At 38.4% G+C, this 15758-nt stretch overlaps 1 protein-coding gene across 1 annotated transcript in view; it reads right to left on the bottom strand.

Annotated features, from left to right (window-relative positions):
• Arhgef26 (Rho guanine nucleotide exchange factor 26) overlaps positions 1–15758 on the bottom strand; it is a 107674-nt gene that overhangs the window by 15343 nt on the left and 76573 nt on the right. Inside the window, exons 10-11 of the mRNA XM_004655927.2 lie at positions 14957–15111; positions 159–368 (exon numbers count right to left, since the gene is read on the bottom strand). Of these exons, the coding sequence (XP_004655984.2) occupies positions 159–368; positions 14957–15111 (365 nt within the window). The remainder of the gene's footprint in view (positions 1–158; positions 369–14956; positions 15112–15758) is intronic.

Raw genomic sequence — 15758 nt, 5'->3', positions numbered from 1 at the left:
CTGAGAGGAAGACAGCTGTGTAAAGCACCTGGATGCTGTGACTGGAAAACAGTAGGTACTCAGCAACAACAACAAAAAATATAGTGGGTAGCCCAATGGGCAGCTGGGTGTAGGAGACACATGTCAGACCCTGAATCCTTCCCCCAGCATGTACTTACTGTGTCTCAGCCCCCAGAAGCATTTCCACTTTCTCACTTGCATGGTTACTGAGGATTGTCAGGGTAAAGAGGTGACTGGCAGAGTTCTGTCGTGAATAAAGCATTGTGGAAGTGTTCTTTCCTGGAGAAGAATTAATCTCTTCATTGTCACAAGACTCCACCAGTAGCTGATCCCTTAAGGAATAGTCATTGACATTGTAACTTTCTTCACTAAAAGTAAAAAGAAAGTAATACATCAGTTATTGAACTCACAGTGATCCTCCTACCTAAGCCTCCCCAGCACAGGGACTAAAGATTTGTACCACCACACCTGATTGGGAGAAAGGGGCAAGACATACAGACATAGAAAGGAATGACCTATTTTAAAATATGAATTAGAATTAAAATATATATGTACTGATTGTTAATCAGGATAAAGCCCAATTAAACCTGCAAATTTTACTGCTACTTCTACTAATTTACATAATACTGTATTTACATATTTAAATATATCATAATAATTCCCACTTATACAATTATCATACTATATATTATACTATATTTTATAATAATTACTATTTTATTATATTATGTTTGTATTTGATATATTTTATAGTAATTACTAATTCTTAGTAATTACTAATGTGTTTATACAATATTTTACAGTAATTAACGTTTTATACTATACTATATGTATATTTGAATATTTTACAGTAATTATTAAAATTACTAATGTGTATGTAACATACTAAAGTGCATCTTAGATATAAGAACAATATGTAAAAAATGCTAAGACTTGTAGGTTCCGTTTGACATCACTCTGAAACTGTTCTGACAGATGTGATCTGCATTGTTATAATTCTCACAGATGGGCTGAAGAGATAGCTTAGTGGTTAAGACGTTTGCCTGTGAAGCCTAAAGATCCAGGTTTAATTCCCCAAAATCCACATAAGCCAGATGTGCATGGTGATTCTTGCATCTGGAGTTTGTTTGCAATGGCTGGAGTACTCTCTCCCCTTCTTCTCTCTCATAAATAAATACATAAATAACCCTCACAGATAATACACGTTCCCAGCTTCCACATCTCCACAGAATGAGTAAGCTACAAACCTACCCATGCTCTGGATAGCCAGATTTCACCCTACCCCCAAATGACCATGTCAAAGAGGGAAGAATTTCTTACACTCATCCCATTCTTCTCCCATTCTTTACCATGCTTCAGAAACCACCAGGCTTCATCATGCTATGATCCCATCTCTCTTGCCCCAAGACCCCAATATTCTTCAGCTGACTCTTGAACACCTCCCACTATGGCCACTGGGAAGGCTCTTCCTTTAGGCAATCCAAGAAAATCTAAATCCTCAGGCTCTTCTCTGAACTCTGTTTACCTTCTAATCAAGTGAGTTTGCCAGCGGAACCTTGGCTCTCTCCAGAGAACACCGCATCAGGATGACTCTACTTACTTGCTTTGTTTTCTTGCTTCTACACATTTGTCACTTTCTCCTCCCAAGAAGGTTTCAGCTTTGAAGCTCAGGCCAGCCTATCTTCTTATTACAGACATCTATAGCTCCTGGGTCACCCCCCAATACTAGATAACTCCCAATTCTTGCTTACAAATCCCAGGATCACAGTCTCTCTCTAGCCCTATTTCTTTCTTGAATCATCAGTGTTGTCAGCCCTACTTCAGACACCCATCCATGCTTGTCATTACCATCACAGAAAATCCCTCATTAATCCCAATGTCAGGTAAGGCAAACCATGTCATACCCATCCTTCTAGATCGCCTCTAATCTTCAAGCCCAACAAGTTAACCTGCCACTTTTTACTACTCAGTGACTCCACCACCTTTTCCATTGCCAAATTCCTCTTGCCTCCTCATTTATGCACACCTGCTTACCTAGCTTGGATTTCTTGAGTCTAGTTAGAATCATTTCTTGCACATATGTGCATCTCCTTGGTAGTATTTTTCTGGATCTCAAACCTGGTTATATATAGCTCTCCATGTCTTCTCTATCTTTGCAGGTAAACATGGGAAAGCTTAATAAATAACTGTCAAATAGATGGATGGCTATATGTAACAGTTTATTTCTATTGTTAATCTGATCAGATTTGGAAACAGGTAAGAGAGACACACCTATTGGTCAGGTCTGTGAGGGTGTTTCCAGGGAGAAAGATGGACAGAGGAAGACTTTCTTCCAGAGTAGATAGCCCTTCTGGTACCTCCAAGAAAAAGCAGTGCCTTTTGCCTGGCTGCCCTTGCTACTTGCTGGTGAATCCACCTACTTTGTTGCTGCCATGTTTTGCAGATGTTGGAACCCAGATACTTCAGCATTCCAATGAGAACTGAGTATCAGTGGCCTTCCAGGGATCCTCCAGAAATCCTCTAGGCATTCAGAACAAGATAGTGACTACTAATACATTCAACCTTGTGGACTGAGCAGCTACTGGGTTCTCAACTCTCCAGCTTGCAGACCACCACTATTAGACTGACCAGCCCATTATAATAATTCCTCTTTATAATATATAGTCATTGCATTGGCTCTGAGCTCCTAGAAAATCCTAACTAATACATATGTACAGTTACAATATATTATAATATACTCAGGAACAAAGAAAAATTATTTGAAAGCAAATGTAAATGTATAAACTTAGAGGAACTAAGGGAAGTGTGTGTCCAAATATACTGGGAATTTTAAACAAGTTACTTTGTTCAAGACTTTCTAGAATTTGTTTTATTACATAGTAAACAGCATACTGCCTATCAACCAATGTAGTGTAACTCTCTATGGAAATCATTATAGCCTTTTCTGCAGTTCAGATTAATAAATTATCCCTAAATAAAATAGCAAGTGCAGTTACTCTAAAAGCAAAGTATGCCTTCTGTGCAAGTGTGTTTGTTACTAGGGTGATTGTTTGCTTATAATGAGGGTTCACACTGCAGAACATCTCAAAAACTACCCATCCTCAAACACATAAGGCTGTTCTCATATCTACAATGAGACACAACAAGGAAGTACAAAAGTCAAAATGAAGAAATAAGACAACACTGACACCTGACAAGCATGGCTACATTATTAAAATGTATGTTGACTAGAAACAAAGCAGCAGTTATGTTCTCATTGCTGGTACAAAATACCAGATCAGAAGCAGTTCATGGAAGGAAAGGGATTGTTTCAGCTTACAGTTCTGAGTGGGTTTCATCATGATGGGGAAAGCACAGCAAACAGCATGTGTCACATCAGCAGGTCGCTGGTTCACATGGTCACATAGCAGCAGCACGGAGCAAGCAATAAGAGTAAGCTATCTCTGAATAGCTAGTGGGCTAGAGTATTAAACTTTAAGGTCTTCCCCCAATAACACAACTCTTCCAGCAAGATTCTACCTCCCAAAGGCTCCAACATCAACATAGCAGCAAAAAAGTTTTAATGTCAGTATATCTCAAGTGAAAACTGAACAGTCTGGGTGTTGAGATGAACATCAAAAAAAAAAAAAAAAAAAAAAAGGCATGGTGGTGCACGCCTTTAATCCCAGCACTCAGAAGGTAGAGGTAGGAGGATTGCCATGAGTTCGAGGCCACCCTGAAACTCCATAGTGAATTCCAGGTCAGCCTGGGCTAGAGTGAGACACTACCTCAAAAAACCAAAAAAAGAAAGAAAGAAAAGAAAGAGGGCTGGAGGGATGGCTTAGCAGTTAAGGCACTTGCCTGCAAAACCTAAGGACCCAGGTTCAATTAATATAAGTAATTAATATAAGTCACATGCACAAGGGGGTGCATGCATCTGGAGTTCATTTGCAGTGGCTGGAGGCCCTGGCATGGCCATTCTCTCTAATAAATAAATAAAAAGGAAAACCCACTAAAACAAACAAAACAAAATATTAAAGCAAAATCTAATAACACTAGCAAAAATACAATCTGACAAGAAAAGAACCTGGGCCCTTTGGGACTGTCCTCCCTCCCTCTCTCTCTCTTTACTTCCTTATTATTCCTTTCATCCAAGTCACAAGTGACCCATTACAAAATGGTGCAACACTTATTTTATATTAGAAATAGTTCTCTAGACAGAGAAGTTGAAGCACCTAATATGATGAGTGGGGTGTTTAGCTAGGCCCCAAACACTGCTATATTGACACCATAAGTTGTTTCCAAAGAAAGAAAAGTCAGAAGAATGTATGTGCTACAACCTCAATTCAGCAGTTTAACTTGTTAGACTGTCTGTGGTCTGCCTTATGATTCAGTGTACACAGGGAGTAAATAAATGAAAATGAGTTAATAAGTCTTTTTATTCTGCTCTATTTTGAGAATTCATTTTCATTCAAGCAACTCCAACTAGATTTCATCAATGTATTGAAGCTTTGTGTTTTAGGAATTTATGAACTTGGAAATGCATACATTTTTTTGAAACATATTTTTTAAGTGATGATGAGTACAATATCAGATTAAGAGTAAGGGTGGTTACTTGATCCAGTTTATATCAGTCATCACCTCAAACGTCCAGTTTAATATTTTATTTACTTATTTATTTATTTGAGAGAGTGTGAGAGAGACAGAGAGAGAGAGAGAGAGAGAGAATGGGCACACCAGGACCTCTAGCCACTGCAAATGAACTCCAGATGCATGCACCACCTTGTACATCTGGTTTATTTGGGTACTGGGGAGTTGAACTTGGATCCTTAGGCTTCAAAGCAAGCACCTTAATGGCTAAGTCATCTCTCCAGCCTTCAAATGTCCATTTTAGATTGCAAACTGTGGTCACCCTAGTCATGGCTGTGTAAGCTTACTTTCAGTATCTGTCTCCATACATCTACAGAGCTGTGTTACTGAACATATCAGAGTACCATGCCCAGTTTGGGCCTCTAGATCCAAAACAGGATGCAAGAAACATGCTTATTGTGTGTGATTTTTAAGAGATTTACATCCTTCAATATGTAAATGTGCAGTTGAAATTAAATGCAAATATATTTGAGGTTGAAGGAGGATGACAGTCATCTCAAATCATTATGCTCTAAAACAGCACACTTCTGTATTATAATAAATAATAGAGGGTTTGCAACATCTTCACCATAGTCTTTGGTGAATTTACTGTGAGAAATAAACTTGACTTCACTCAACAGTAGTAAAGTTAAACTGGTAAGCTATCTCCAAGCACAACAGTGCAAAAACTGAAAAGTGGCTCCCACACGCCCTCACACTCTTGAAGGCTCAAATCATGAGTATTTCCCCAAGCTTGAATCTGCTGATTGCTACATGAAGCTCTTTTTCCTGTCAGTGGCACCTGCAGTCTCTCAGCCAAACACAGAAGCACCATTGAGCCACTCTGTGTGACCAAGCAGCAGGAGAGTCTACAGCCAGATGCTCTATCGGTAGTCATTTCCCTATGCTCACTCGCATCCAGGCTGAACTGAACTGAGTGGGAAAGGAACCCTGCTCTTCGGGGAAGCGGATATTAATCTAACTTCCTCATGTTTGTCTCCATCATTTCACAAACATGGTTGACATTGTATCTGAAACAATTTGGATCATGTCAAATTAAATTGCTCAGAAAAAGGCAAATGGGAAAACCACCTTTCATTGCATGAAGATGTAAACATGGAGACTTCCTTCCATTGTCTCACATGTGCTTCAGCCTGCAGCTGCCCATCCAAGCTCTGCTCTTGTGCAGCGGCTCCCATCAGGTGGAACAATCAGATCAGGTCCATGGTTGCTGTGTTGTAAACAAAGATGTGTCTCCCTGTTGAAAGCCGCTTGAAGTCTTAGGAGCCTTTGTTCAGATTTGTTCCTTCCTTCCTCTTTCTTTCCTTCTTTCTTTCTTTCTTTCTTTCTTTCTTTCTTTCTTTCTTTCTTTCTTTCTTTCTCTTTTAACAAAATAAAGACTATCAGCAGAGAACAGGATATTATGCTAAATACATGCCTCAATTATTTTTCCTTCTGGAAGGAATTATTTGTTGAGACACTCAGACAATGTTTGCCTCTACTGTATATAACACATCATTGATAGCAGAGAACACCTTGGGGGTGTTTTTGTTATGTTTTTGTGGTGCTGGGAATGGAATACAGGGCTTTACTCTACAATTGACTGTGCTGCCATCTGCTTTATCAAACGAGTTATTGTGAACCACTTGACTTTTATTGTCCCATAATTTTATGCTTTGGAATTTCTCATATTGGGCATATCTTTGCAAAATTATATATTAATTTTATAATGGAAAAACATTTAATTACTGCTTACAACAAATACACTTCCAAACACCCAAACTATGCAGACATCTAAAAATGTGCAGCAGTGAACATAGCAACAGACAATCACTTCAGGGAAGAAGGAATGAAAATGGAGAGATGCTTGCTAATCAACTTAGACCTTAGCTGTCGGACATAGGCCTGGCCCTGGGCTAAAGCAAACCTAAGCTGTCTGACACTTAGGTTTCCTTTTTTGGTTAAAAAGAGACTTCTAGTATTACTATGGCAACTTTGAATGATAGGCACATTAGTGTTTGATAATTTCATTTTAAAAATCATAAATACACAGACATGAAAGCTGTCACTACTCTGAGTCTGTAGATGTCTGAGGATACAGCTCAATCTCCTGCTGGGTAATGGGAGGTCTTGTCTATACTATGAACTGCTGACTATATCAGCAGATTACATTACTAACAAAAATGTACTACAAACTCAATATGAATTCAGTAAAATGTTCTAGTGAAAAAAACAGATGTGGCTTTCCTTTATATTAATGACACTCTGCCAGAAAATATAATGAGTAAACCCATCTTATTAAAAATATCACAAATCCACACAAGATTGAGAATTAAATTTATAAACTTCCTTTTACATGGTAATATTGAAATTATAATGGTGTCTATTTTCCTAATTGAACTTATAATGTTAACACAGTCTAAATGTATATGTAAGTAGGGAGAGAGAGAAAGAATAGCTAAGCTTATTTTAAAACAGATGGAAAAATAAGAAACATCATCCAGAAACATTAAGGAGGGGAATGAAAAATAACTGGTCCTGAGACATATTAAAACATACTATAAATCTGCACTAATTCAAAGACTAAAGTCAGGGCAAGAGTTGACAGATGGGTTAGAGAAATAGAATACTAAGTTCATAAGCATGTCTAAAAACTTAAGATACAACAGAGGTGGCTTTTCAGAGAATTGATTGCCAATAAGTAATTTGGGGAGAATTGAAGAAATACCTGAAAATGTTTTAACATCTGCATCACAATCTCATTCCTTAAGACTCCTTCAACTGAGCTCCAGAATGTAAGAGCTGTGAAGCGGAGAATGGTGGAACAGGTCAGGCCCACCTTTTAAGTATGCATGTACCTGAGGAAGGGTGCCCACTTTAATTATGTTGGCAAGCTCCCAAGGTACTTACAAAGATTGGCAGGAAGGGGAAGAAGGCTGGTTGGTCAAGATGGACATAAGAGGATGAAGCAAAGACAGTGTTGTGAAGGCAAGGAGAAGGAGTATTTATTTGGTAAGGGGCAGCTTTCCCACTGCTCTTAGCCCTGGGTCAGAACTTACATATCACACTTGTACAGTTTTAGAACTTTTCTTTAGCCCAAACCTATAAGGTGGAGCCTAAGCAACATTTCCTATTCTTCCTTTTGTAAGAGCTGAATTTAAAAGAAAAATGCCATTGAGATTTATCACAAACAATGCACAATGATTTCTAGCATATATTCTCAGGATAGGAACAAGGAATATTTTCACCTATTCCCTTCCTGTAAACTCTATTTAAAAATTTACATAACCACTGTCAAGGGGGCAGGGGTGAGAAAAACAGACTACTGATGCCAAGGCAAAAGTCTTCTGAGTTAGCAGCTGCCTATGCATTTACTCAGTCCCTTGTGCATGCAGGCCAGTGAAATGGCTCCCAAGGTCACTATGGCCCACCAGTCCACCAGATCAGTGCCCTGTTGTCACCATCAATTTCTTCTGGAAGTCTGCATGGAATGCAATGATGGTGAGCACCTGCAGTATCCTGAAACTCGACCTCCTCCTAATGCCATCTGTGACATTCCCCAGACTTCCTTCCTCAGAGCCATTCTCCACCCACTGGCTTTTCTCTCATGGATTTCATGGCTCTGTGACTCTCCCAGGAGTGCATGGGAGTTTGTGATACCAAAAGAAATTCTTCCTGCTTTCCTCGGGGACACACATGAGAACTATTCCTCTGCCCTTCCAAAAACATGTCCTCAAAGTCCCCAAACTTATGTTGTGCTTAACTGGGATGAAAACACTCTGGTCAAACATTGCTGAGATAGAAGATATTGGACCCTGCTGAAATTTATTTCAAGTAAAGGATTAAAATACTTATCCACCTGATTGAGAGTCATTTTATGTTTAAAGCTTGTTTTAGGGCTATATTACCCAGTAAATTTTATGGACTTTTTAAAAATTCATGAAGTTCAGCATACCAAGTAAGGCCACAGACTTGATTCAAGGTGATATGAATTAATCCTGTCACTCCTTTGCTTTGTGAACTCAAGCAAGTGACTGATCCTATCTGTGTTTCAGTTCTCTCATCTATAAAATGGGGACAACACCAATGCCATTGGATTGTTATGGAGACTAAATTAGATAATATTTTATTATCTTGCTTTGTAGAAAACTCATGTGTGGCTTACAGCAATACTCACAAAATGTTAGTTATGATTTTTTATTTCCCTACTATAAAACATTTATTTAAATTGCCTGTTTTTTTGTTAAAACCTTGATAATATTTTTTGCAAAAGGGCAAGTGGTCTAAGCAGAATTCTAACTAAATACCCATGCCAAGAAATGTTCAACTTGCCAAGGGTTCCAACTAGTAAAACAAAGCACATATTTACACAAAAACAGATTTCAAACAACGTTACTGCCCCATTCCTCAAAATAGTTCTCAAGACTAACAAACATGCCACATGTTTCCTGTTTCATTGTCAGGATAACAAAAAGAATAGATGAGGATCATGTCTGTTGGTAAGAAAAGCTTCTGATGTTATTATCTGCCACCCAAAAGGACGGTCAGTGACCCACAATGTGTAGAGCACTGAAGATCAATAAAGGGAAGAGAGGGAAAAGAAAACGATTCTTTCATTTCTTTCCCAGGCCATCTCACCATCTTAAATATAAGACCAAATGCTCAAAGAGTGAACCATAACCAAGGAACAAAAGAGCTATGAATCAGTTTTACTTCCTCTTTTATCTAAGACATTCTTAAGCTTGTTTTCCCGAGGAAGGAGTTTATTTTGCAAAGGAGGAAAGACAATGACAGGTGTCTTCAGTTTTCTATAATAGGAAGGGCATTCCCACGTAAAAATTAAAAATGAGATGAATCCTGGCCAGGGCCCTTTCAGGGACCCCACACAACCTTCAACCACAAGGTATTCAGACAATAAAATCCAAGTTCTGACACAAGACCCTGATCTTATGATGATGGCCCAGTCATATTCTACCACAGAAAGCTCTTCCTGTACTAGACAGAGCTCCATTCATGTCCATATAACATGGTATCTACGCAACAGATATCAAGAAGTAAGAAATCTGTCCTAGATGTCTTCGAGAAGGAAATGCTGTGAAAGAGAGAAACTCTTCCTTAGATTCTCATGTTAAATTAGCTAAAGGTAGGAATGAACTTGATAGTACATTGTGGGACTAACTCTAGTTTCCTCCTGTATGTAATAAAACTATAAAACACTTAATAAAAAATTTTAGTGAAGTTTGAAACAAAGGCTTTTCAAAACAAACAAAAATCGGTGTACATTCCTAAGATATCTTTTCCCCAATATCAACAGGGAAAGGAGAAAATATTCTAGGTGAATTAAAACAAGTAGTAATGTACAGAGAGCTAGAAATATGACTCAGTAGGGAAAAGTAAGTACTTGCTGCATAATTGAGTTTGGATCCCCAGAATCTACATAATACCAGGCATGGCAGGCATATCTGTAATTCCAGTGATCCTATGGCAGGATGGGAGGTAGAAGGAGAATCGCCAGAAACTCGCAGGCCAGCTAGCCTGGTATACACAGCAGAGAACGAGAGACCCAGCCTTAAACAAGGTGGACAATGACCTCAACATGCAAAGCATGGTTCCCACATGCTCCCCCAAAAATGGACATAGAAAGACAGAGAGACAGAGAGAGGAGAAATTTACAAGGAAAGAAAGAAAGAAGCAATGAACACACAGAAATAAGTGTTTGGGATTTCAAATTTTTTCAGATTCTGCAGTATCTATATCTACATAACAACATATTTTGGGGGATGGGGCCAAAGTCTAAACATGAAGCTTGTTGTTTCATATATACATAGCTCACTCAGTCTGAAGGTAACTTTATAGCAATAATTTTTTGGTGTGTGGGTGTGTGCACATGTTCAGGTTCATATGTCTGAGTGCAACCATAGGTGTGTCAGCAATGTGCATGTGGAGGTCAGAGGACAACTCTGAGGGTCAGTTTTTGAGGCAGAATCTCTTAGTATTTTGCTGCTGTGTGTGCCAGGCTAGCTGGCCCATGAGCATTCAGGGGATGCTCCTATGTCTGCCTCCTATCCTGCCATATGTACACTGGGATGACAGTTACTCCTAAGTCCAGCTTCAAATGGTTTCTGGGGATCCAAACTCTCTATTCACACTAACACAGCAAGTGCTTTATCCATTGAGCCCTCTCTCCATTTTTTGTTTGTTTGTTTGTTTGTTTTTGCTTTCAAGGTAGGGTCTCTCTCTAGCCTAGTCTGATCTGGAATTTACTATGTATTCTCAGGGTGGCCTCAAACTCATAGCAATCCTCCTATCTCTGCTTCCTGACTGCTAGGACTAAAGGCATATGCCACCATGCCTGAATTCTCTCTCCATTTTTAATAACACTGTGAATTAAATTAAATCAATAAATAATGTTTCACAATGTAGAACTTTTTAATTGGCAGCCCTCATAAAATTTTAGATTTGGAAGAATTTCAGATTTTTGGATTAAGCATACCCAGTTTTACCTCTTTCCTCATTAAGCGTTCATATGTAACATGGAAAAGATAACTCAACAACATATTGCACACGTACCCCAAGTGCTATGATTGGAAACTGTGCTCACAATGTAGATACGCTCTCAGCATAGTTAAGCTAACCACTGATCTAACGAGAAAGAATGCTCAAAAGCATACTGGCTACATCATGTAGGTGTAACAAATTGAGAAAATAAATGGAAACCAATCAGGAGATGATTTCATGCACTGTTACAGATACAGAGTAGACTTTTGGTATTGTGCCTAATGCCCTGAGTGGCCCGATCTACCTGCCTGCTCTTGTGTGCAGATGCAGTTGAAATTCATTCCAGTAGTGAATTTCCTAAAGAAAAAAAAAGGTACAAAGAATTTTCTAAACTCACTCGATTTCTCTGATTTTGTGTTTTGGTTGTGTGTATGAAAGAGGGAGATAAGTCAATATTTTTACTGCTTAAATACTTCTCTAAAAGGCCCTAGTATTTTCAATGCTACTTTAAAAACAAACTCCTTGTAGATTAGTACTGCTTGACAACCCATTATTTTTATGACATAATATTACTATTCTTGCTGTTTCAGGTCAGATAGTGGCCCATACTCTTGCTATTTTAAAGACAAAGTTATCTTAGCCTGTCACTCACCTGAGAGCAATTTCATACCCCAGAGGCCTGAGGCAGTATCTGGAGATGGTTTGACACAGGGGGAGGAGCTGCTATTAGGAAAACAGTGAGTAGAGACCAGGCAGACAGCTTAAACAAGCTATAGTACACATGGCACCCCTACACACACAACAAAGAATCATTAGGCCCCAAATGTCTGTGCTGCTAAGGTGATGATGTCCGTTATAGAAGTACTTAAGTCAATTCTAATCACAACTTCAAGTGCCAAAATCTTGACTCTATCATCAAAACTAGTCAAACTAAATGTATTCTTTTGGAGATTTGGTAGATCGCACTATTTTTTTTTTTTATTAGTTTTGTACTCAGTGAATACAGTCAAGTTGGTACCATTGTTAACCTCCTCCCTGTCCTCCCCACTCCACAGAAACCCTTCTTGTTGGGGTATATGGGTCATGCATTGTAGAGTTAGCCATCAGTTATGGATAAGAGGCAATGTCCCTGTGTATCATGACCCAACATGTGGCTCTGACATTCTTTCCACCCCTTCTTCTGCAAATTTCCCTGAGCCATGTTGGGTTCATTTTAGGTCTGCTTCAGTGATGAGGTCTTGGGAGCCTCTGTGTCTGGATATCTGGTTTGGTAGGAACTGATTTTTCTCTGTGTGTATCTCCTTCACCCTTGTGCTGGGTAGACCAGACTACTAATAAAATTAGCTAGCAAAGTCTACGTTTTCTTCTAATCTAAGAAAACATTAAAAATCCTGTCTTTGAAGACAGTTTGAGACTAATTGCCAAGCTCACTCTATAAGCACAAGAGTAGTCCACACACTCAGAAGCTAGGAAATGTGCTTGATGCTACACATGTGCCAGCATGGAGTAGAGGAGGGAAACGGCATCCTCCCAGGAGCCACTCCTGGTAGCCAGGAAGCCTCCCTATGCTTAAACCCATGGGAGATCCAGAAGCTAACCTCCCTGCCTGGACCCTGGAACTGCAAACAGGCAGTGGGTGGTTGGATCAGTCCAGAGAAGCTGGCACAAGTACTGGTCCCTTATCTCTCCTTGTAGCCAAGCGTTAATTATTGCCTGACTCAATGCTGTGTTATCTCCTTCACTGTGGACTCTGGCATGCAAAACATTTGAAGCTGCCATGTAAATAAGGCTGAGCATATTGTACATTTTCAACCCAGCTTGTTTACCAAGCTTTTTGCCACAGATTCACATCATAAATACATTAAGCCTCTGATATTGTTTCCTTAGCTAAGAGGACATTATAAATAGGATCAGCTTATTGATAGGCAAGAATACCTCAATTTTTATAAAGATTAAATGAAGTGCTCAGGTTGCCCTCTTCATCGGAACTGTACATCTTGTTCCTTCTATCCTTAAGGTCACAAGTTCAAATACATCTGAGCACATGAATATGGCCAACATTAAACTAATGCCAACCCTATGGAGGATAAAGTTGGCCATTTAGTAAGGCAGTGTATACCTTAACTCTACCTTTCAGAAGTCTACTTTATTGGCTAGTTCTGTGTAAGTTAAAGAATAAAATTACCACCATCCTAGATTAAGTAGTACTCTTAATGTTTTCATTGTTACCAGAGTCAACATAAAATAGAAATGACTTTAATATTTAAAATTAGCTTATACTGTTAACATAACCTCATTCAAATCAAAAGATAAAGTTTATGTTCTACTGAGACAAAAGAAATATTTAAACAGTTGGAAGATGTTAAAAATCAAGATTTCTGGCATTTGAAGTGCCATACATATTAACTCTCACTTAACTTCCCCTTTTATAAATGCCACCTTTAAAAATGTCATGCTACCTAATAGGCAGCCATAAAACATGAAATACAAATATAATTTATGTCCAATTCTTATTTATAAAAATTCAGCTAGTAGAATAATTAGACTAACTACTTCAGTTAAGAAAAATAACTTCAGGGCTGGAAATGTGACTGAGCAGTTGGAGGTACCTGCTTGCAAGTCCTGATGGCCTGGGTTCAGTTCCCCAGTACCCACATAGAGCCAGATGCAAAAGTAGTACATATATCTGGAGTTTCTTAACAGTGGTGGGAGGCCTGGTGGGCACATCCTCCTCCCCCATTCCCTTGTTTGCAAATACATAAAAATATTTTTAAAAAAGAAAAATTTTCATCCTTGGTGATATGGAAAGTCTATCCCCCATGTATGAAAACAATTACTAGCATCTTTTTTCATCCATAGATCATAAACATAATGTGATTCCAAAGAAAGCTCAGTTTTTGTTTCATTTCAGTTTAAATTATCAAGCCACAATCAGCAACTCAAAATTAGTATTGAAATATGCCTTTCATGATAAATTTGGACATTCATTTTTCATTTTCATAATACTTTTATTGTCAAAATTGTACCCTAGGTTAACCTTGTCCTTTATCGTATGACAACTCAGCTCATGTTCTTCATACATGGAAATACACACCAGACTTGTTCCAAGTCTATGTTCTGGTAAAGATGCCGCATTTATGGGACCCAGCAGGAAATGCTTTACAGCCCTACACACAGGTTCATAGCATCACATAACAGAGAATGTTCCTTGGGAATGGCAGAGCTGAGGAGTGTGTGTGCATCTTGACAGAATAAATGCTAGAGAGCAGGTTATGGCATTCCTCCTGGACACCCTGTAGAGTTGGGCATGAATACAACAGAAATCTGAAGAACACAACTCTGCCAATCACCTGATGTACTTTATTCCCTTCAAAGGGGAGTATAGTTAACATTTGTCTAGCCATGGGCAAACTTCTTAGAAAAATAAACATTAAAATAGTGGTTTTAAGTCACAAGTAATACTGGAACAGCACCCTAGCTTGATTTTCAGTGTTTGGTCTATTTTATACATAATCTCTATGACAGAAGATGTCTGAGAATCACTGTGGGCACAGTAAGGGTGCTGCCTCTCTGGGGATGGCAAGAAAACTGAATTACAAGACTGGGTCAAGTGCTCATAATAGAGATTTGCATGTTATAAAAGCTCAGTGGAGGTTGGCTAGTATTATGAGGTTGGTCATGATCCAAGTCTCAACTATACTGGCAATTTAAGAACATGAAAAACAGATTTAATTTGTAAGCAGTATATATCTAATGCTCACACTTTTGAGGGATGACTACCCTGACAGAAAGGGAAATTACAGGACTCTAAATTGGGTCAAGGAGCCAGCATCAGCAGGCAAAGGCTCACCTCTTCTTCTTAGTGACAATGAGCACGTCGTTGAAGAGGAAAAAGTATACTTGCTGTCTGGATGTCCTCTTTGAGAACAGCACAGTATCTTCCACATAGGCTGTCAGCTCACCTCTTTTCACCAACCACCGGGAAGAGGAGACGAGAGGAAAAGGCTACAAGGAGAGAAAAGCTCAGTGTCCACAGCTAAGCAAGTAAAGTAAAAAAATTACAGCCACACAGATGATTCATTTTATAGGATACATCAGAATGTTACCAGTTTAAAAGAAAAATGTAATTAAAGACATACAATGCATTTGTCAAGCAAAAGTAGAAATTCATTTTTCAAAATAAATACCTATTTATTCACCAATATGAAACTAAAACTCAACAAGAAAATTGGGTCAAAGTTATGATTCTTCTATTAACTCTCAACTGTAAAAGAAAATAAGTAGTCACTTAAAACTGAAAAGACTAGTAACAAAACTTATTAGATATTTTAAATATCTCAAAGTAGACTATCAGCATTAAGAGAAATGTAGATAACTGTAGTTACCAAGAGACAAATATAAACATCTATGTTCATTTTATGAATTATAAAATGAGGTTTTAGGAGGAAAAACCCACAAATTATGTTTTGCTAGAGATTATATACATAGTCATATTTTGAGAAGACCTCTTTTTAAGTTTATGATGATTTCCTTTGTGTAAGTTGTGTCTGAAAACATCATGCCACTTTCTGACCAGAAGAATGAACTTTCTTCCAAAGGAATCCAACATAATCACATAGAAAAGACTGCATGCAGGGAATTACATACTGTTT

Source organism: Jaculus jaculus, chromosome 12 (genome assembly GCF_020740685.1).
Source record: "Jaculus jaculus isolate mJacJac1 chromosome 12, mJacJac1.mat.Y.cur, whole genome shotgun sequence".
In the NCBI taxonomy this organism is placed as follows: domain Eukaryota; kingdom Metazoa; phylum Chordata; class Mammalia; order Rodentia; family Dipodidae; genus Jaculus; species Jaculus jaculus.
This window is presented reverse-complemented; position numbering and strand designations above follow the sequence as displayed.